Source organism: Cervus elaphus, chromosome 12 (genome assembly GCF_910594005.1).
Source record: "Cervus elaphus chromosome 12, mCerEla1.1, whole genome shotgun sequence".
NCBI classification, from domain to species: Eukaryota; Metazoa; Chordata; class Mammalia; order Artiodactyla; family Cervidae; genus Cervus; species Cervus elaphus.
This window is the reverse complement of record NC_057826.1, coordinates 57,792,057-57,815,793: the sequence shown is the minus strand read 5'-3', so window position 1 is coordinate 57,815,793 and position 23,737 is coordinate 57,792,057. Positions and strand designations below refer to the sequence as shown.

The 23,737-nt window shown below is 34.8% G+C and overlaps 1 protein-coding gene across 4 annotated transcripts in view; it reads right to left on the bottom strand.

Annotated features, from left to right (window-relative positions):
* Positions 1-363: 363 nt before the first annotated feature.
* Positions 364-23,737, bottom strand: part of MAP4K5 (mitogen-activated protein kinase kinase kinase kinase 5) — a 115,709-nt gene continuing 92,335 nt past the window's right edge. For all 4 annotated transcript variants that reach the window (XM_043918997.1, XM_043918995.1, XM_043918999.1 and 1 more), the window contains exons 24-33: positions 21,851-21,853; positions 21,653-21,767; positions 21,224-21,282; positions 20,054-20,157; positions 18,164-18,341; positions 15,044-15,112; positions 12,291-12,383; positions 9,176-9,246; positions 4,592-4,647; positions 364-1,983 (exon numbers count right to left, since the gene is read on the bottom strand). In XM_043918997.1, the coding sequence (XP_043774932.1) occupies positions 1,896-1,983; positions 4,592-4,647; positions 9,176-9,246; positions 12,291-12,383; positions 15,044-15,112; positions 18,164-18,341; positions 20,054-20,157; positions 21,224-21,282; positions 21,653-21,767; positions 21,851-21,853 (836 nt within the window). In that variant the 3' untranslated portion in view covers positions 364-1,895. The remainder of the gene's footprint in view (positions 1,984-4,591; positions 4,648-9,175; positions 9,247-12,290; positions 12,384-15,043; positions 15,113-18,163; positions 18,342-20,053; positions 20,158-21,223; positions 21,283-21,652; positions 21,768-21,850; positions 21,854-23,737) is intronic.

The window sequence follows — 23,737 nt, the reverse complement described above, 5'->3', positions numbered from 1 at the left end:
GATGCATGTGTGGGGTGCTGTGCACATTAACTATGATTTTCATTGTAGAGTTATCCAGCTGGGCAGTTCAGCCAGGACACCTCTGATGTCAGGATCTGTTCAGGTCTTTTCACTTGCACTGGTCAGATGGCACAGAGAAGACTCTTCCAATATTGTTGGATGGGAAGATCTGGCAGCCAGGATTCAGAGAGGAGGAGGATGTTGGTCTTTGTAAACACAACATGACTGTTTGTTTTGAGCAGGACTCCCTGACATCTATTGTATCCAGTGTCCTTCAGTCCAGAGACCCCATTTAATATGCCCAAAATAAACAGTGACACACTTACTGAAATCATATATACATTTTAAAAGGACAAAACTTTATATATTTCATTTGCATAACATTTTATTGTTTGCATATTGCATAGCAAAAAGAACAGAGTCACAAGACTCATGGTCTGGCTCAATCACTAACTTGCTGTGTGAACTGGGTAAGTCTCAACCTCGCTAACCCCTTATTTCCTCATCTGAAAAATGGAGATGATGATCATACCTACTATATAGGATCACTACAGCCTGAATGAGATAGTTACACTGTCTTCCTCTCAAAGACCTGCTCAAAAAGAATCCATAGTTTGTTACTACTAACCCCTTGTTCATCATCTCAAAGGTAACTGTTAAACGTATTAAGATAATAGGTACCAATGTGATGCTTTAATTTCAAATATTAACAATAGCAGAAAGGAAGAAAACTCAAGAATGGCCCTATCCTTTCTTATCTTTAGAATACTAGTTTTTATAATACTTATTTTATACTATCCCATCAGGAATTAAATTTCACTTAAAGATTTTTTTCTTAAGCCTACTCAAAATGAAGATCTATGTATCGTAAAAAACCGAAGAATACATGTGTAGTTGCTTTACATTTTCTCCTCTGGCATAGTATATGTAAAATACATATCATGGGCAGTTAAATACTTTTCCCCTCTACATTAGGGATGGTAATATATATGAAGATTAATTTCTTATGCATTATCCCTAATGTAAAAAAAAATCACAGGTATATTATACTGCTTGTCAAGAATACATACACACAGTAGGCACATCTAGACAGATACACTCCTTCTAACAATATTTCAACCATCATCATTATCTTCTGTATGATCCCCTACAACTATATGTAGTTGAAAACAAAAAACTCCCTTTTAAGGCAATTCTGGATAATATTATATTACAAAATACTTGTGTTAAATAAAATTGCATGTATGTACTGAACCTCCAAACACAGCCTTTAACCCCTTAAAGTACTAGTCTTAAAAGGTAAACAAAATTTTTACACATTATAAAAAAATTTAAGCTGCTCTGCAACCCTCCTTTACTAAAAGTTAGATACATTACACCACTCCAGCAAGAGATTAATAAATAAGGATTAAATATTCTATTTTACAAAAACATACAGAATGGCCAATGTAAAAGTAAAAGGCTTATCTGATAATTTCTTTATCAAATTATGTTCATTAAAAAGGAATAAAACATGGTATAAAATGAGAAAACTGTCACTAAATTTACCTCTCTGAAGATAATCACAAGTTGTTACCTAAAAATATCAATGGCACCCTTGTTACAAACATTATTTTTTTTTTAAAAGACTGTGTTTCCTAGAACTAAAGGACTATTTGTCTCATAGCTTTTATTAAGCAAACTTGAAAAAAACCACCACACAGTGGCAAGAGATAGAACAGCTGTTTCCAGCTACAGAAAATATTGAATCCTACCTTAAAGTACAGATCATTTGAGATATAACTCATAACAATTAAAGCAAATCATAGTGTAGTTTGTACTGAATTTCCTCAAGATATTTTTCCTTTCAGTGGAGTATAGTCATTTTCTTGTCATTTGAGACCAGTTTCTGTTGCTTAGTAACTATTTTCATGTCCAGCCAAGATGTAAAGATTGCTGTGTGCAGTAGGATTTTCTGTTGGTCTACTTTCCAAAACAACAACCCTGCAATTAAATCAAAACAAAAATCTCGTTAGAGTAAGAACAGAGATTTCATCTTCAAATACTAACATCAAACTGGGAGAGAGGAATATCATTGTTCATGTTCACACAAGATTACAGAGATCATAGATACATAGTCAAATTGAGCTTTATGTTTTATAGCTTAAAAACAAAACTGAATAAGAATTGATGGATTTATCAATGTGAAAGTGAAAGTGCAAGTCGCTCACTTGTGTCCTACTCTCTGTGTCCCCCTATAGTGCATGGAATTCTCCAGGCCAGAATACTGGTGTGGGTAGCCTTTCCCTTCTCCAGGGGATCTTCCCAACCCAGGGATCGAACCCAGGCCTCCTGCACTGCAGCAGATCCTTTACCAAGCTAAGCCACAAGGGAAGCCCAAGAATACTGGAGTGGGTAGCCTATCCTTTCTCCAGCGGATCTTCCCGACCCAGGAATCAAACCGGAGTCTCCTGCATTCCTGGAGGATTCTTTACCAACTGAGCTATCAAAAATATTGAAAACGTTTCAGGATAGTCTCATCTTATTCTAACCAAAAACAAATTTGCTTACTCATACATGTAAACAAAAGTATAATAAAGCTTTAGAATATACATGAACAAGAAGGGGCTGGAGGAAGGGTTAAGAGAATAAAATAGAATTTTAAGAGATACCTACTCACACTGTTCTTTAAGATATCTGAAAAGAACAGTTTTAAAAACTAGGAAGTGGGGCCATCTCCCTTGTCCCTGGAATAAGGGCAGGGAAAGAGTTCAATGAAAGGACCAATAGGAAGAAAACCCAAAAACCAGTCAAGTGTCATATCATAGGTTCTAAACTGTAGGAAGATAGGTTTGAGAACAAAATAAAAAATAATATGCCCATGCAGAAAAAAAAAGTCTAGAAAGGGAAATGGGAGGGGGGAGTTGCATAATACTTGCATTTTTCTAGTGCAGGAATTTCCTACACCTAGCATATTATTACCTTTTAACTGAAAACAACAGAAAAGTAATATATACTTGAATTATGCATTATAAAAAAAGGGGGGAAATAAAATTACCCATAATTCAACTACCCATTATTAATATTCTACACTGAGTTTTCTTTCCTCCTAGACACTAACACCTGTATTTAAACAATATAGTTTAACAAATCTCTTTAAAAATTAAGACAAAACAAAAACTTTGGTTAAGATACATATCTTAAAATCAAGGAGATGCCCAAGTAAGAAGATAACCAGAACAAGGCAATGGTCTGAGAAAAGTAGTTTTTTAGGGCAAACAGTGACAGAAAATGGAAAAACAATATAGAACAGACAAAAAAGGGAACAGATGAAAGAGAAAATTCTAAGGGAAGGAGTTGGAAGGAAACAAGTAACTATAAGAAATGCCTTCTGATGCCTATCTTCTATGAAAAGGAATTTTCTCTTACCATATTTTACTGGAGTGCCAGGATCATTGGATGATTTACAGTTCTTCTGTCAGCCCTTCCTTTCAGAGAAGCGAAGAGCCTCCCATTCTAGCGTCATTTACCAGGTGGTCCTCAAATTCCTTTTTTGCAGGACTAGTTACTAGGTTGTCATGCTCTGTGGACTTGCCTTTACTACTAAGGTAGCTGTCATTTCCCAAAAATCCTTTTTCTCCTTACAAAAGTCTCTTTAAAATTTTTATGGAGGTATAACTCCAATTCTCCCCTCTTTCCTTAAGTGTATAATATTTAAGCAATGATGTGACTAGACTTGAAGACCAGAGATTCTTGATCTTTTGCTGCAGTTAACATCTCTTGGTGGGAAAATGAGTATTTTACTCATTGTAGAGGTATACAGTATAGATTCTGAAGAACAAAAACTATAAATTTTCTTCATAAGAGGGCATAGTTTTGGAACTTATCTTTCATTTTGATCACAAAGAACACATAATTCCTTCTGCTTTAGAACGAGCTCAGAGACTGACTCAAATATCTTCTGATATATAAAGTTAAAATCACAAGGTGCACATTCTGTTGGATTTATGTAGTAACATTTAACAGAAGTTAACATGCCAGGAAGAAATGATAAAAACAAAAGACCCACAAATATATCATGCAACTAGGGACATAAATATCTATGTTAACACATTCTGTCTTGGCTGAGTATAACTATCTCTAGAATCATGATCCTCACACACTAATAAAAGCTTCCTTAACTGACTGACAAAAATATTTCCCTCTCAATAAAGATACGGGGAAATTTCTCTAAGATTCTGAGGCCTCTAAGAGTTTCATTTAACATACACAAAAATAAATGAAAACACCAAACAAAAACCAACGTGTAAATACAGAGTGGCAACCAGAGGGAAGAGGTAGGGATGGAGGGAGAGCGAAATGGGTAAAGGGGATCAACTGTATGGTGAGGGAAGGAAACGCAGCTTCTGGTGGTGAGCGCACCGAAGAGCAGAGAACTAGAGATACACAGCTGCATACATGGAACCTGTATAAATATTATAAACCAGCTTTCCTTCAAGAAAATAAATATATTGAAAAAAAAAAGTTTTGTTTGAAATACAATCAGAGGTGACAGTGCAAGTAAAAATACAATTGCTGAACTCCTTTGGTAATAAAACAACCAAACTATTACCTGTCTGATCCTAATAAGCGGAAAACTCTTGTTTCATCTGAAATCTCCTGGGTAACCTATGAGAGAAAATACCCATCAGTAGTATCTTATTCCCCATATTATTTAAATAATAATTTAAAAATCATTTAGCTAGAGCAATTATTGACCAGAATGATAGTTTTTTAGATTCAATTCTTCAAAAGGAAAAAATTTTACTAAGTTTTTCTGGACTGCTATTAGAAACAAATCAACATGTATGGGGTATGCACCAGGCACTTTACTTAGAACTCTTTATGATATGTATTATCATTCCCATACTATTAAAGACTCAGAGAACTAATGTAACTTGGGAGAGCCAAGATTTGAATATAAGTCTGCTAGGCTGCACAGCCCCTACAGTGCAGATGCTTGAGGTGGCGTCCCATGGCCCACCTGATTTCATTTCAGCAGAGCTCCGACAGACATTCCCATGCACCAGTGTCTTACGTCTGTGTACCGGTGGTATTCCTCTGCTTTGTCTTCTCCAAAACTAAAGAAAGTGCTCAGACATGCACAGTTACTATTCCAAAGTGTGGGCAGTTTATACTTCTGGGGGCAGCTCTTCACTAACAGGGCCCAGCAGTTGGTGTATAAACACACTTGCGTCCCCACCTTACAGTGAGCTGAATCTGAGATATGTCCCACACTGTCCCTCAGTAGTCCCTATGGGATTTATTAAATGTGCTTTTGTTGGCTTTTTGCCTTTCTCCATCTTACATTCCTCACTTTATCACTTGTTTTCTGGGATCTACTCCCAAATAAATTACTTGCCACTTGGATCCTTGTTTCAGGGTCCGCTTTTGGAGGAACCCAAACTATGACAATGTAATTATAAAATAAGTATTAAAAATAAAAAAATTTTATTTCATTTTTTGGGGCTGTGCTGGGTCTTTGCTGTTGTGTGGGCTTTTCTCTAGTTGTGGTGAATGGGGGGCTACTCTCTAGTTACACAGACTTCTCATTGTGGTGGCTTCTTCTGTTTTGGAGCATGGGTTCTAGGGCATGCGGGCTTCAGTAGTTGCCACATGTGGGCTCAGTAGTTGTGGCTCGCAGGCTCTAGAGCACAGGTTCAGTAGTTGTGGCACATGGGCTTAGTTGCTCCGTGGAATGTGGGATCTTTCCAGATCAGGGATTGAACCTGTGTCTCCTGCATTGGCAGGTGGATTCTTTACCGCTGAGCCACCAGGCAAGCCCTGGAACTAATGAACTTGAATCAGAAAATATATCTGGTGCTATACTAGGTGGAGCTGATTTTCAGAGTATTAAGTTCAGAAATGTTCCAATCATTGTGGACTGGAGTGGCTGAATATTACATTACGATCCTTCCAGCTAGGCCCAAATTGAAGGATGAGAACAAAACGAGGAAGAAAAAGGTAAGCAAGATGATGTAACAGAAGAAGCAGAATTCACACCTGATATAGTGAAGTATTCCCATCTCTTTAAGAATTTTCCAGTTTATTGTGATCTACACAGTCAAAGGCTTTGGCATAGTCAAAAAAGCAGAAATAGATGTTTTTCTGGAACTCTCTTGCTTTTCGATGATCCAGTGGATGTTGACAATTTGACCTCTGGTTCCCCTGACTTTTCTAAATCCAGCTTGAACATCTGGAAGTTCATGGTTCATGTATTGTTGAAGCTTGGCTTGGACAATTTTGAGCATTACTTTGCTAGCGTGTGAGATGAGTGCAATTGTGCAGTAGTTTGAGCATTCTTTGGCATTGCCTTTCTTAGGGACTGGATTGAAAACTGACCTTTTCCAGTCCTCTGGCCACTGCTGAGTTTTCCAAATTTGCTGGCACATTGAGTGCAGCACTTTCACAGCATCACCTTTTAAGGATTTGAAATAGCTCAACTGGAATTCCATCACCTCCACTAGCATTGTTCGTAGTGATGCTTCCTAAGGCCCACTTGACTTCGCATTCCAGGATGTCTGGCTCGAGGTGAGTGATCATAACCATCATGGTTATCTGGGTCATGAAGATCTTTTTTGTATAGTTCTTCTGTGTATTCTTGCCACCTCTTCTTAATATCATCTGTTTCTGTTAAGTCCATACCATTTCTGTCCTTTATTGAGTCCATCTTTGCATGAAATGTTCCCTTGGTATTTCTAATTTTCTTGAAGAGATCTCTAGTCTTTTGCACTGTATTGTTTTCCTCTATTTTTTTGCACTGATCACTGGGGAAGGCTTTCTTTTCTCTGTATGCAGCTCAGGGAGCAACAGTTAGAATTGGACATGTAACAACAGACTGGTTCCAAATAGGAAAAGGAGTACGTCAAGGCTGTATATTGTCACCCTGCTTATTCAACTTATATGCAGAGTACATCATGAGAAACACTGGGCTGGATGAAGCACAAGCTGGAATCAAGATTGCCGGGAGAAATATCAATAACCTCAGATATGCAGATGAGACCACCCTTATGGCAGACAGTGAAGAAGAACTAAAGAGCCTCTTGATGAAAGTGAAAGAGGAGAGTGAAAAAGTTGGATTAAAGCTCAACATTCAGAAAACTAAGATCATGGCATCTGGTCCCATCACTTCATGGCAAATAGATGGAGAAACAGTGGAAACAGTGGCAGACTTTATTTTCTTGGGCTCCAAAATCACTGCAGATGGTGACTGCAGCCATGAAATTAAAAGACACTTACTCCTTGGAAGAAAAGTTATGACCACCCTAGACAGCATATTAAAAAGCAGAGACATTACTCTGCCAACAAAGGTCCATCTAGCCAAGGCTATGGTTTTTCCAGTAGTCATGTATGGATGTGAGAGTTAGACTGTAAAGAAAGCTGAGCGGCGAAGAATTGATGCTTTTGAACTGTGGTGTTGGAGAAGACTCGAGAGTCCCTTGGACTGCAAGGAGATCCAACCAGTCCATTCTAAAGGAAATCAGTCCTGAATGTTTATTGGAAGGACTGATGCTGAAGCTGAAACTCCAATACTTAGGCCACCTGATGTGAAGAACTGACTCACTGGAAAAGACCCTGATGCTGGGAAAGATTGAAGGCGGGAGGAGAACGGGACGACAGAGGATGAGATGGTTGGATGACATCACTAACTCAATGGTTTGGGTAGGCTCTGGGAGTTGTTGATGGACAGGGAGGCCTGGCGTGCTGCAGTCCATGGGGTCGTAACGAGTCGGACACGACTGAGCAACTGAACTGAACTGATAGTGAAGTATATTCTACAGATTTCTAACCACAGGACCGACACAATGAAAACAGCACTTAAGGACAATCAATCTTATGGCAGTAAATAGGACTGTAGGCTTCATTAAATGCAGGGGTTTGGTGACATTTAGTGACACAGGTCAGTAACTAGATAAACTGAAGACAGCTGATTTATATCATTTTTACTTGGAAGCATTCTAATTCTGCATTCATGTAAGAGGTGGAAATAGTTATAAGTCCATAAATGTGTGAGACCTTGGTGTAAAAGAACTACATAGGTACTCACACAAATGGGAAACCTCTTTGCTAGAATTAATCTCTCAAGGTGGGAGCCTAATAAGTCCCATCTCCTACATGAAATGTATCCTGACGATCTCAGTAGAAGTGATTTTTGGAAACCCTTCACCATCTACGTGGCTTCCCTGGTGGCTCAGATGGTAAAGCATCTGCCTGCAGGGTGGGAGACCTGGGTTTGATCCGCTGGAGAAGGAAATGGCAACGCACTCTAATACCCTCGCCTGGAAAATCCCACGGACAGAGGATCCTGGTAGGCTACAGTCCATGGGGTCGCAGACTCGGACACGACTGAGTGACATCACTCACTCACCATCTAGGCTCTGCCACTGAACTAGCTCTGAAACTCTCATTAAGTTACTTAACTTCTCTCTGCCTGTAAAATGGGGAATATGAACAGTATCTAACCTTATTCTGCCATGCCTTCCTCCAGGGGATCTTTCCAACACAGGGATAGAACCCAGGTCTCCCACATTACAGGTGGATTCTTTACTATCTGAGCCACCAGGGAAGCCCAATCTTACTTTGAATCGTACTTAAAAATCCTACTATCCTACTTGCCTTCAATAAACTAATATTTGTAAAGTGCCTGGAACATAGATATCACAAGGGTTTGACATTATTCATAATTATATTATGTCTTCAATGCTCTAATAATAACAGCATCCTAAATGTATTTGGTAAGCAATAAATATTTAGTAAGTGAGCTAATTTTCTTAGATTTTCCTTAGTCCTGTAATTCAATACATATTAACTTAGAATTCTAAATATAATATCAAAAAAGAAGCTCTACATTTATAGACTATGGAGAAGGCTTATTACCTTTAGAAAAGTTTAGTAAGCTTAGCGACCATATTTATAAATTACAAATAAGAGGACTGAAATTGTGTAAACTCGTGTTTGACTATTCCTTTGGCCACTGAAAATATAATAAATACAAAACTGGACATTTTTTGAAGGGAAGATACTGGCAATTTTGTTCTATTGGCACTAAAGGCACTAAACATTGCAATGTGGGTTCAGGGAGAAAATGCATAAAATGAATATTTCAACATTTAAAATCTTTAGTGAGAATCACTGGAGATAATTTGAGAAATCTTACCTCATCCGATTTGAAGCTTTTACCCTGCATTCCATGTTTCCAGAAAGCCAATACACTGTCTTGAAGGCATACTAAAAAGGATAAGGGAGAACAGGACTAAAACAAGGCACAGAGTACTGCATTATACATTTTCCTTGACTGTTTTTAATCAGATAATGTAAGGTTACTTGGTGCTTGGTGCAAAATTCCACTGTCTAGACCATTAGTTCCCAACATTTTTGTGGCTAAGACATGCCAAAGCTCAAATAATGTATTGAGGCAGTGTCACAGAAGTTGTCTTAAGATATATTATAACAGGCATTTATTTAAAAATGGGCTAACTTCTAATGAGTGGATATCAGCACATTAATTTTTCTTTCATATACTATCTTTTGTCTTATAAGGGTAAACAAAAAAATAAGAACATATAATTGCTTTTTTTGGATAAAAGACTGATTATTTAAATACTATCATATATTTAGAAGTAGCTATTAAGGAAGCATCTTTTATTTATGCTCACATTTTCCCTAATACAAAATTAATTTTCAAAAATAAACCTGTCTCAAAATCTAACCGCACATTGAGTATTTTTGATCTGTGAACCAATTCTTATTGGAGGGGCTAGGCGCTCTCAGCTACAATACTCCCCACTCTTGCCCCTGCCCCATCAGGCCTCTGGAGCCCCCTGGAACATTGCCCTGGGCTTATAGGACTTGCTGCCCACAAGGGTATTCACAGAGCTGAGCCAAGCTTGCTCACCTTCTTGATGGCTTTGGATTCAGGAATGACCCACTTTAGCAGGGCCCAAAGTGTGGCCACCCCATGACACGCTATGTCCCCTCCTGCTCCTCATCCGTCTCCCACGACTCCCTGAGGTGGCTGAAGGCTGGACGGAAGCCTGTTCTCCCCGTGCTTGTCCATTGCTGTGTCTTGCCTGGCGCCAAGCACAGTCTGGACCCACTGAGGCACCCATATGGGGTCACTTGTGGTTTACAAACAGAGTGGCAGGGATCCCAATTTGGGGGTGGGGGGCAGCAGGGCCTCTGGTCATTTCCTGGCCAGAGGCTGGAGTGAGTGAGGGAGTAAGAATGAGGAAAAGAACCAAGCTAATGGTTGAAGAGTTAGCCATATGCCCTGTACCAGGCAAGGTGATGAGAGAAAGTGATTGAAATTTATCACACCTCTTACTGAATACTGACTCCGTAGAAAGTTAATGTAAGAATATTCTGGAGACATAATTTAGCTCAATAAACATAATTTTACAGTGACAAATCATACAAATTTCACTAACCATGAAATGAAAAAACAGGTACTGATTTTATTTTTAAAAGGTGACTTAAAGGGACTCTTTTTCCCCAGGAGGATCCTTGAAATTATTCCAAGATTCATTGGAAAGAAGAGATTGTAGCCTAGGAGGAACAAACTTTTGTATAACAACTAAAATTTCCTAAAACATTTGGCACATATGAGAAAGTTGAGGTACAAGTGTGTTTCAGTTAAAATTAAGAGAATCTAAAGATCTGTATGTTGGAATCTCTATTGAAAATACTAAATCTTAGGAACTAGTATGCAATATCCAGAATACAAAGGCGTAAAAGAAGAAACTATTTCCAAAATTCCTTTTGTCATAGCATCTACAGAAAGTTTAGGTTTTCCACTTAAGAAAATTAAAATTTCCAATCATAAGCAAATTATTTATATGTGAGATGTTTACCCAGAGGGATAAATACACTTTGAGATAGGGTAAAACTGCATTTGAGAAAACATTAAAATATTAAAAATAAACAGAAAATTTTCTAAATAGTGAGAAACATGTTTTAAAAAGTTATATATACTTAACCTCAAAATACACATTTTTTATGGCCTAAATAAAAATCAATTTTGATTAACTGTTTTTGACTTATGGTAGAACCATATTATAAAGTATTCAAAATGTTCCCACCTACAGTATTTTTTCATAAGTCCTATTATCCCTGAGGAAAATACTTACTGACATTAATCAGTGAGAATGCAAAAATAATAAAGTATAATTTTTTTATTATAAAATCAATGATATTACAGAGTTAAACACTCACTGACAAGAAAGTAAATTCAAATGGCATAGTAGTATTTTCCAGATTCTGTTGGAAACTAATTATATTTAAATAGTTTATATTTAAATAAATAAATAACAAAATAATAAATAATAAAATAAATAAGTAAAATAAAATAATAATATATAAAATAATACATATTATTATATATAATATATAATATATAATAAATATAATATAATATATAATAAATAATAAAATAAAATATATAATATACAATATACCATATATATAATATATTGTATATAATAATTTTATATATTTTATATAATATGTATATAATATATAATTATATGATATATATAATTTTATATATATAATTATATTATAATTAAAATATAATATAATAAAAATATAAAATATAATATAAAATATATTATATATAATAAAATATAATATAAAATATAAATGTAATAAATAAAAATAAAATAACTAAAATAAAAATTAAAATAAAATAAAAAATAATAAAATAAATAAATATATAATAGTTTATATAAATAAATATAAATAGTTTATATTTAAATAAATAAAAAGCTATTTATATTTAAATAGACCTAAAAGCAAAACCATCAACACACACCAACCAGAATCTTACAAGGCAAAGAATTCTAACACTGTTAATCACATCACACAAATACCTTCATGATTTGGAAAGAACTGGAAGAAGTATAATTTACTTGATGCAGCAAAAGGAACAATATACCGAAATTTAAGGAATTATTTCATGTCTTAAATATTCAAGAAACAACAATAAAAGATTATTATGGTCCACATCTGCACTGTCTAATATGATAGGAACAAGCCACATGTGGCTATTTACATCAAATTTTAGATTAATTAAAATTAAAAAAATTAAAATGTAGCACCAGCCATGCTTTAAATACTTAACAAGTATGGTTAATGACTACTGTATTTACGAACACAGAGAACATTTCTCTACCAAATCAATTTCTATGAGACAGTGCTGGTCTAGGTAACCACTAAGAACAAAAGGATAAAAAAATCAAGCTGTCTAAATGCATTATTTTAAAAAGGAGACTTACCTACAGATTCAATGCGAAAATCAAAACTTAGCTCAGAGGCCAGTTTCTTACTTGATTTTAGTTTTCCTTGTAGATTTACAATTTTTACAAATTCTTAGAAAAGAAAAAACAAGTCAAGACTGGAAATACAAATTTGTTAAAATAAATGTAACTTGATATATGGATTTTACATGGATATACATGAGCTTTTACCTTTACCTTACCTTTAATAAAGTTAAATTATTTCTCTTGATTCAAGCACGCTCAGTGAAAAACTGTCATTGATATGTTCTATACAAGTAAGGCCTCCTTTGTAAATGGCAGTTCCATTACTATTTCTTTTTTTTAAGTTACTGAACACTTACATTCTGATTTTTTTAAAGTGCAGTGTTTCTTTAATAGTGGTTACCTTGGTGCCTAAATATTCAGCAATATGAGCTGATTTTTCCCCCTTACAAATTACATAACATATAAGTAATACAGTAGTAATTCTTAACTTTAGTATGTGACTAACATTCTACAGAAGTACAAGGGATGAAAAGATGGTACTTTCAAGAGTCAATTTCTTTATAAGTAAACTGTGGGATACACAGTATATGTAAATAATTCTATTTCCCTTTTGCCCATTTGTTTCTTAATTTAACCATCTCTGACTTGGAAGCTATTTTCTCTCTGCGGTACTTCCTCATTTGTCTATCATGATTTGTGATTATAGGCCTATCTCTATTGCGGCTTGGTAAAACTGCTTTATGCTGTATAGTTGACAAATAACTTTTTCTGCTCCTTTAAGAGAAAAAAAAAAACAACTGAAGAAAGTCAACGTTCCATTTACCATGAATAGCTGGGAAATGGAAGGCTTAGTTAATCAAAGGTTTAAAATTTTTTTTGACAAAATACATAAATGAACAAAATGAAAACTAAGTACGATTTATTATCCTTGGATGGCTCAGAAGGTATTTAGGGGTTTAATGTTAAAGGTTAAGCATTATTACAATTAAATTTTGATCATCTTTTTATTTGATTAATCAGTACTGAGCTTTCTACTTGTTTTGAGTAAAAAAGAATTCACTGAATTCACTTAAAAGTAACCAAAAAAACACTCCAATCTCATCTGTATTCAAAGAATCAAAAGTACTTAAGGGATAATGGGCAAAGGAAACATTGTGGGATTTGGTTTACTTATCTATAATATCAGATGATCTTTATGAGTCTATAAGGCAAATCCACAAGGGAATGCTTTAGAGAAGAGAAATTAAGACAAAAATATGGCAAATTCAGTAGTGGAACAATTAAAAAAATAACCCTAAATATCAAAAGGAAGCTGTAATACTTTTCAAATACTGGAATGAATCAAACTACAGAGAATATTGCCAAGTTTCAAATATAATTCCAAGTCTGGGCGAATTTCATTTGCAGGATTCATTGCATTCAAGTAAAGTAGGTTTTAGGAATTAGAGTGCTTTATTTGAAAAACTGAAAAAACTTGTTAAAGCTTTTCTGCTTCTCCACTGCATATGTAGCACAATATACATCTATCAATAACATCTCTTCCTACATTAAAAGAATTACAAGTACAGGTAAAGATCTCAAATCTATTTGTACATTAGAATATTACACTGACAGGATTCTAAAAGTTTATGTTATATATATAAGTGATCATATTAGTATAATCTTCTATTTTTTCATTAATTACAATGATTTATGAAAAAACTCTCAGAATAGTTTATACAGAATTTTACCCCAAGATTATGACAAACTGTTCTAATATCGTTGTCCCTTGGTATCCACGGGGGATTGGTTCCTGTACCCCTCAAGGAGATCAAAATCCACAGGTGCTCAAGTCCCTTATATAAAATGGCCTAGTGTTTGCATATAACCTATACATATCTCTCCAAAGAGTTTAATATTTTAGAATATTTTTTACTGAAATTTATCTGATTTACAATATTGTGTAAGTTTCAGGTGTATAGCACACCGATTCAGTTATATGGACGTGTATATGTGTGCTCAGTCACTTCAGTCATGTCCAGCTCTTTGTGACCCTATGAACTGCAGCCCACCAGGCTCCTCTGCCCATGGGGTTTTCAAGGCAAGAATACTGGAGTGGGTTGCCATGCCCTCCTCCAGGGGATCTTCCTGACCCAGGGATCGAACCGGCATCTCCTGCCTCTCCTTCATTGCAGGCAGATTCTTTACCACTGAGCCATGGGGGAAGCCCACATATGTGTGTGGGGGTATACATATATATATATGTATTTTCAGATTCTTTTCCCTTATAGGTTATACATAATATTGAGTATAGTTCCCTGTGCTATGCAGTAGGTCCTAGATTACTTACAATACATTAACACAATACAAAAGCTGTGTAAATAGTTGTGAGGCACTCAGCAAATTCAGGTTTGTTTTTTTGAGCTTTCTGGAATTTTTTTTCTGAATTACTTTCAATCCATGGTTGATAAAAGGATGTGGAACCCATGGTTACAGAGGGTCGACTGTACAATGTTTCCAAGTCGGCCAAACAAAATAAAGAAAAAGGTCACAGAGGACAGTATTGACAAACAGATCAACTAATTACCATATATTTATAATTTACATTTTTCATCAATAAAACATGGCTACTTAAGGCGGAAAAGTCAAAATCTACTGATTCTACTAGAATCTAGTTCATGAAAAGGTATGTTATATCAAGTAGTATACTTAGAATAAACTTTATTTTTTTTTTTCCAGCAGTGCCCCCATCTCCAGAGTAGAATAAACTTTAAAATAGTACTTACTGTCCAAACACACTAAAACAGTATCTCTCTCCAACTGTGTTACGTGAATGGAATCTAACTGTTGGTTGCCTTGGGGGAAAAGAAGAAAGGTTATAGTTATATAATATGCTTTAAAAATTAGAACTTAGAAAAGAAACACAAATTCTGATTTTTTTTCTATGATTTTAAACTAGCCTTTGAAGTTTAACATGAAAATTATATTTTGCAATTATCTTCTCAAAAAACGTATTTAAGTCAATTTAAAAAACAAAGTCTTAAGCAAGGCTAACTGAGAAAGGATCAATATTATATTTAATTAATACCTTGGTTACTTCCAGAAAGGTGTATTACAAAAATAAAATGAAGCAAATGGTAAATACGGGGAAGGAAGTAAGATGCATGTTATACAGTGACTAGATTTTGCTCTGCATTTTATAGTAGCCAATGAGAAGATGAAAACAAGATCAATCAGGTGGGTCACAGTGTCTCTGAGACAAAAAAAAAAACATGCCAGTAATTCAGAAAAAGCAAAAGTATTAATGAAACTATGATCAGAGAGCAATTTTTGTGGTTATTGGGGTGTGAGTGTAGGTTGGAGTTCCTTTATTAACAGAACACCAGTTGACATAATAAACAATACTGTCAATAGTATCTTTGCAGGAAGCAACTTTCATTACTTTACTGATAAACATCTGCTAATATACGTGATGACATTTTTGCAAAACATTTTTGGTAGAACTATTTTACCCACTCAGATTGTGTGAACGGTCTAGGTGAAACTATGCAAAGATTTTAGATTATTTAGAGCATTCATTCTTAACTACATCTTTTGGGAAAACCCATAGATCCTCTCCCTTAAAAACTGCCCATCTGAGCATAAACACAAAATCTCACACATTATTTTGGGGTATTTGTGGACCTTCAAAAATCCATACATAGTGAAGAATCCAGATGTACAGAATTGGCAAAGTGTTGTTTCTCATGAAATATTAAAAAAAAATAGCTTTTCTCAATAAATTTATGTTCACACATTTATTCAACATACAGTTATTATGTGGTGATGGTAATTACTAAGCACCATTCTTGGAGAAAAGGATACTGCAACAATTAATCAAAATAAGACTAAGAGAGTCTTGGAGTAGGAGTTCATTTTAATTGTTAAAACTGTTGTCAAGTCAAGGTATGGTCTCAGTAATCAACATAGCTGGAAATAGATTAGCAATCATTTGTGAAAATGGAGAAACCTAATAAGGACAATCTCTGCTTTAGGGTGATTTGAATATATACTCTCAGAATTCTAGCTCTCCTCGGGAAGTAATTGTGGGTCTGCTGTAATTTTAGCCTAGACTGTGTTATAAGTGTATAGAACAGTATGCCTCTGGCATTAAAAAGCAAACAACAGGGATTTCCCCAGTGGTCCAGTGGTTAAGACTCTGTGCTTCCACTGCAAAGGGCTTAGGTTCGATCCCTGGTCAGGGAACTAAGATCCCACATGCCACATGGTTCTGTCAAAAAATAAAATATATAAAATAAAAGACACTAACAATTATTAAAAAAAAAAAAAAAGCAAACAACAACCCTTCACCCCTGCAAATGCACAAAAGGACTCATTGAATGCCCAGCCTTAAACAATTTAACCTCCTAACACAACATACAAAAGAAAGTGGTTTGCAACACTTACATTAAATAGTCATACGAAATAACTTTCTCTACACTATTATTATATATGAACAACTTATAAACAAGTTGGGGCTGCCTGCCAAACATGATCTTGGTTTTAAAATGAACGGACCTATAACCCTTCTTTTTAGCAGTAAGTATCTAATAGGTACACATTTCTATTTGGCTTGCTTATATTTCATGATAATAAAACAAGGCCATTTGCACCTTCCTGTTAGCTATACCATGAGGGTATGCATCTAACTCAACCAAAAGCATTAACAAATTAGAAAGAAAAATGAGTGCCGGTGGTGGGGGGTGGGGAGGATTGGGGGAGGGTAAAGAATATATTCCTATTTTATTCTACTGGAAATTATGACTGGGTGCACAAAGACAGTGATAATAGTCCAAGGTACGCTGGAACTGGCTTGTACTGGACTGATAAATTTTCAGAAATTTTGCAAGTCAGATGACATTAAGTTTGTATTTTGAAACTGGCTGTGGTGAGAACATTTATATCACAGAAACAGGCAACTGCTATAAACGAGGCTTCTCTGCACCCCAAGAGTCTGTTGTTAAACATTTACTAGGACACTAATAGGTCATACTGATCCTTATTCTGAAAGTGACATTAGTGCAGTTCTACCTTAACTTCAATAGCTGGGATGTATAAAGAGTTCTTATAATTTAGCCTAAAGATGATCAAAAGCCAAAGATACTTAATAAAAACTTATGATTAACTTATAATAGACCTCTTCTCAAGGTGATAAAAAGGGGTCAGTAATGAAATAGCTGTAACTAAAGCTTGCTTGACTTCATATGTAGAAACGGCTTGTAAACCTGGGGTGACAATACACTGTACAACAAAAACAGTAAACGGGCAAAATGAAGACCTTCATTTTACTAATTTTTAATAAATTCTTGACTGATTTGTTCCAATTTTAAAGTTTGAAAATAAATTTCCCAATCTTTTCAGAGCTTTCACTGAGACACGTTTGATAAAATTCCAGGCTAACAAACCATTCTCAGAAAATGCAAGAGATATTATATTCCCTGTAACTTTAAATGGTAATACTTGGAGGCCACACATGCGAAGCTTCTATTTAAGTCAGAAAAGTACTAGACTCAATGATTTTAGCAAGTGTAGGGGGAAAAACTGATTAAAAAAAAAGTATATTTCTTTGCTTGAGAAGTTGATAAAATCTGAAAACTATCTTAGAAAACTTATTTATTTAGTAAGTCCAAATATTAACTGACAACAACTAAGACTTTTAAATGCTGGGACACATTAAAATTTTTCTTGGTAACAACACTTTGTATGTATCAAATTGCCTCTGGCGAACAGAGATCATAAACTATATGTACATGATCCTCTGCGCTTACTTGGGAAACTCTATTAGAAAGCCCATGCAGGTTGAACCTGTTCTGCTTCTTCTATAGACAAAAGCATTAATACTTTAACATAAAGTAAAAAACACTTACCAGCACCAATTTCTGTAAACCATGAGGATGCAGAGTTCAAGTTGATTGTCTCAAACTGAACTACCTGATTTAATTCGGTGCCTTTGCTAATAGCTACACAGACCATAGGATATTCCTGTTCTGGTATTACCAGCATTTCAAAAACATTCAAAGGACTTGGCAAAGGAAAATCAAAGTGCTGCAAGAAAAAAGGAGCATAATTTAGAAACAATCTCTTCATTCATTCTGTTGCTGAATAAATTCAACAGAAAGTCTTTCATTTTCTTGATTGATCTGATTCTAAGAAATGACTCCCTCTTACTGGCACAAAAACAGACATACAGATCAATGGAACAGAATAGAGAGCCTAGAAATAAATCCACAGACCTATGGTCAACTAATGTACGACAAAGCAGCATTATGAAAGTGGGACAGCCTCATGTAAATCGATGAGGTTAGAACACTCCCCCTTACCATATACAAAAATAAACTCAAAATAGCTTAAAGACTCACAAAAATTGTAGCAATATTTTCTTAGATCAGTCTCCTAAATAAATAAATAAATAAAAATAAACAAATAGGACCTATTCAAACTTAAAAGCTTTTGCATAGCAAAGGAAACCATAAATAAAACAAAAAAAGAAAATGTACAGAATGGGAGAAAGTATTTGTAAATGATATGAACAACGGCTTAATTTCCAAAGTACACATACAGTTCATATAACTCAATATCAAAAAAACAAAAAACCCAATCAAAAATGGGCAGAAGACCTAAATAGACATTTTCCCAAAGAAAACATACAGATGGCTACTAGGCGCATGAAAAGATGCTCAACACTGCTAATTATTAGAGAAATACATATCAAAACTACAATGAGGTACCACCTCACACCAATCGTTAATGGCCACTATTAAAAAGTCTAGAAATAATAAATGCTGGGGAGGGTTTGGAGGAAAGAGAACACTCCTACACTACTGGTAGGAATGTAAATTGGTGCAGTCACTATGGAGAACAGTATGGAGGTTCCTTAAAAAACAGAAAAGTGAGCTTTCATATGATCCTGCAATCCTACTCCTGGGAATACCCTGGAAAATATGAAACTAATTTGAAAAGATATATGCACCCCAGCATTCACAGCAGCACTATCTGTAACAGCCAAGGCATGGGAACAATCCAAGTGCACATCAACAGATGACTGGCATAAGACGTGCTGTATATATTCAATGGAGTATTATTCAGCCATAAAAAGAATGAAACGTTGCCATTGCAGCAACATGGATGGACCTAGACAATATCATGCTTAGCGAAGTAAGTCAGACAAATAATACACAGTATCACTTATATGTGTAATCTAAAAAACAATACAAATGAATCTATATACAAACAGAAACAGACAGACATAAAAAACAAAGAAGGAAGGGAGTGGGGAATGGATAAATAAGAAGTACAGAATCTACATATTCAAACTACTATACATAAAATACATATGCAATAAGGATTTATTGTGTAACATGGGGCCTATATTTAATACCTTTAATAATCTATAATGAAAATAATCTGAAAAAAGAAATATACAACTGAACACTTTGCTCTATACCTGAAACACAATATCATATTAAAAAAATGACTACATCTAAATGATCATGATAAGGATCAGTTTTCTATAAACATATGTTTTAGAGAATTGTCCACATTCTTCTTTATGAATGTGTTATTTCTGGAAGTTTATTAACATAAAATAAAGATGAAATCTTTAAAGTCTTAAGAACACAAAAGCCCCTAAACCAAATAAATATCTATAAATAACTATAAACATGATCCTGGCTGGTAGCAATGGGACTCTACAATTTTAGGTTCAATTATACATTAGTGTTTTCTAAAGAAGAAAATGTAAACAAAGTAATATATACCTTTATCAACATGAATTTCTGCATTGGCTCATACCACTGAAGTAAAACAATTCCAGACTGTAAAGCTCCGCAGAGGTATTTATGTCCTGTGTAAGGGTTTCTGACTGGAATGAAACAAAACCGACACACCCAGAACACTGAATATTTTTATATGAAAACATAAAGTTTAGCTAAAAGCAACTACTGAATTATACTCACCCAAAAGCTAACTCAGTTTTCTTTATAAAGGCAGTGCTGATACATTGTTTTTGTTCAGTTGCTAAGTCATGTCCCATTCTTTGTGACCCCATGGACTGGCAACATTGGATAGCCTTAGGATGGGGAACAATCAGGCCATAAAGACCAACCATGCAATTGAGGGTAGGGGCTTTGGGTCATGCAGCATCACTTGACCTCCAGAGGGGCTGGATACTGAGGTCAGCCATGTGGGCAGTCAAGCATGCCTACGTAATAGAGCCCTAGTGAAAACTCTGAACACTGAGGTTGTTGAGTAAGCTTACCTGGCTAGCGTGTATTATCACACATCACTGCCTGAAAAGTAACACTATTCATATGCTGTCTATTATTCTATGGAGGACAACAGAAGCTCTAATTCTTGTATTTTTCCTGAACTCTGCCCTATGAACATCTTCCCTTACCTGATTTTAATCTATATCCTTTCCCTGTAACAAACCAAAGCCAAGAGTATAAACACTTTCAGCGAATTCTGAGTCATACCAGTGAAATTCTGACCATGAAGGTTATACTTGGTAAGCTTATAATTGGTAACAGAAGTGAGAGTGGTCTTGTATGGACTGCTCCCTCTAAATTCAGAGTTGGCCAGAATCCTGAAATAATAATGCTCATAAAGCACTACTCAATAACTGTTAAATAAATGGTAAGTGCTAACTGAAAGCTAGGATATTAGCAGAGATAGAGCCTTAGGGACTGTGGTTAAAAAAATTTGAGGAACATTGTGCTCCGAGAAAGCATCAGCTCAGGGCTACTATCTTCAAGTGCTTTTATGCCAAGTTCCACTATACATTCCTGAGCTTCAGTGGCCCCTTAACTCCTTATTTAAAACAAATATAAAGCGTCCCTTCCTTTATTTAATACTCTAAGAACTTTACAGATAATTTTAAAGATGTTAAAAGTTCTAACCATTCAGCTTGAGAAATAGTATTTACTCACCTATGCAACATTTGTGGCAGCCCTTTGTATCAGGAATCTTTGTGGTTAAAGCGAACTTTCTGTAAACACAGGACAACATAAATGTACTCTACTACAGTGGTTCTCAAACAGTGAGTGATCTGTGAATCAGTTCCATCAGAATTAGTCAAGGAGCTTTAAAAAAAACCCATCTTAAACTATGACTCGAAACTATATGATAGTATAGGTCTGAGGTGGGGCCTGGGAATTTATATCATAAAACTTCTATGGGTGATGGTCATGGACAGTCAAGTTACAAAGCACTTATCTTTTGAACTCTATATGACACTTAATGTAAACTACCTTTCAAAATTAAGACAAAGGAAGTTTTTCAGTGGGCAAGGAAGACTGGTTACTTTAAAAATAGACACTAATTCCCCTCACTCCCAGCAGAATCAAAATATTTAGTACCTTGGTAGTATGCGATCTGGAAACCTATGAGTTTGAATATGGGCAGCTAGTCCTGGTTTTTTGGCTTGTTCAAACAAAGCAATAAGATTATGAGAGTAGAGTTGAAAGGTTTTTCCTATAAAAGAGAAACATGTTACTTTTATTAGAATTATTTAAAACAGAGAAATATAATTTTCAAGCAAAAGAAATAATAATTACCTTCTAAAATGATGAATCCAGACATGTTCATAAAGCCAAGCAAAATAGAAAAACATAAACAAAAATACATAGTTAGTACTACTTTGAAAGATAATAAGTAAAATAAGTTTTAGGAAAGTAACAGATAATTGAGTTTCCCAATACATAAATTAGATATATTCTGACTAATAGGTGATCTGGACAGAATATATGTAAACCTTAATGAAGTGAACATAGAAAAAGAAATTGTTAAACATTTTTTGCAAAATAGGCTGAGTTGCAATGATGCTCATGTGATTATTTCAGTACAACATGGAAAACTATATAACCACTACATTATCTTTCTGAGCTACTCCTATTTATGAATAATCTACCACATTACCTTGGATTAAAACTGATTGTGAAAGAAGTCTTAAGATAACATTGAAATACTAAGAAAAGTGAAGCAAACTAATACTATATGTCATAGGATATAACATGGCTACAAGTATGTGCTATCATTATTCAGGATAACTGGACTATGATTTCTATATAATCAAAACCATATATTTAATCCACATTAAAAAGGGGGAGATATAGTAAATATCTGACTCCTTACTATATATGACATGGCACTATAACAGCCCCAAATAATGTCTATCATTTTACTATGAGAAAACATGAAAAAGAGTGACTTTCTCCTCACAAAATTTTCTGTATCTTTTCAAAATACAGCATTCTGCCTAACATTATACCGCCCTTCCTTTCTCCAGTCCCCCTTTATATATAACTAGTTACCTAAGCAGCTAACACATGTACATGTATGTACACTCATGTATAGAAATGCAGACTCTTAAACAGAATGTTTTCTTTTATTGAGCACTGCTACCTATCTTCATTCAGTTCCACAGGTCATTTTAAGTAGAATTTGGAAAGAACTAATTCATAGGCTAGCTTTTTCCTGCCTTTCTATAGTTATTTTATAAATATATAAAATGTACCCTGTGTGGCTTTTAAGCTTATTCACACAGACAGGTATATAAAAGCGGTTGGAGGAAAGTGATTCTATATGAATACAATTCAGAATTGTTAATTCAGACAGAATTAGGTTTATTTTCATAATGTAATATGCTATATTAATATTTTATTAAAGTAAAAAAAATTGGGGGACTCAAGATCAAAGAGAATAAACAGTCATTTGAGGACCCTAGTTTTTAAAAAGACATTTGTGGACAATCAAATAAGTTGCTCTTTGTAAACACTGTCATCAGCTCAAATATACAAATTCCTGAAGAATCTCTACTAGGTGATGGTTAGTAGAAGAGTTTAAGTTATATACACTCACACACACATACTTAAAATTATGAAAATGACATTTCTTAAATTAGCCACAATTCATGAGTTAAAACTGTATCAGCACTGATGTTTCAAAGCATGAGTAGCTGAAAGGTATACTTAATAACAAAAAGTCTGACAGTACAGTAAATAATAGCTGGGATGTAATCATCAGAATATCAAACAAAACTGAAAAAAAAATTAAGAAATGTCAAAATAACTTAGTTATTCAAAGTGGAGAAAGGGATGAGAGCTGTTTTAATAGATGACAGCATTAGGATTAAGGAAAGAGAGAAATAATTAACTATCTTGTACAGTGGTCCCACCGTAAGTATTGTTCCAGGACCCCCATGCAGATACCAAAATCTGAGGTTGCTGAAGTCCCTCATATAAAATGATGTCATGCAGCACTTGCATATAACCTATGCACACCCTTCCATATACTTTATCTCTAGATTATGTATAATACCTAATACAATGTAAATGTTATATAAGTAGTGACCCAGTGCCTGGCAAATTTCAAGTTTTGTTTCTTTTTGGAATTTTCCAGAATTAAAAAAAAAAAAAAACTTCTATCTGCAGTTGGTTGAAGCT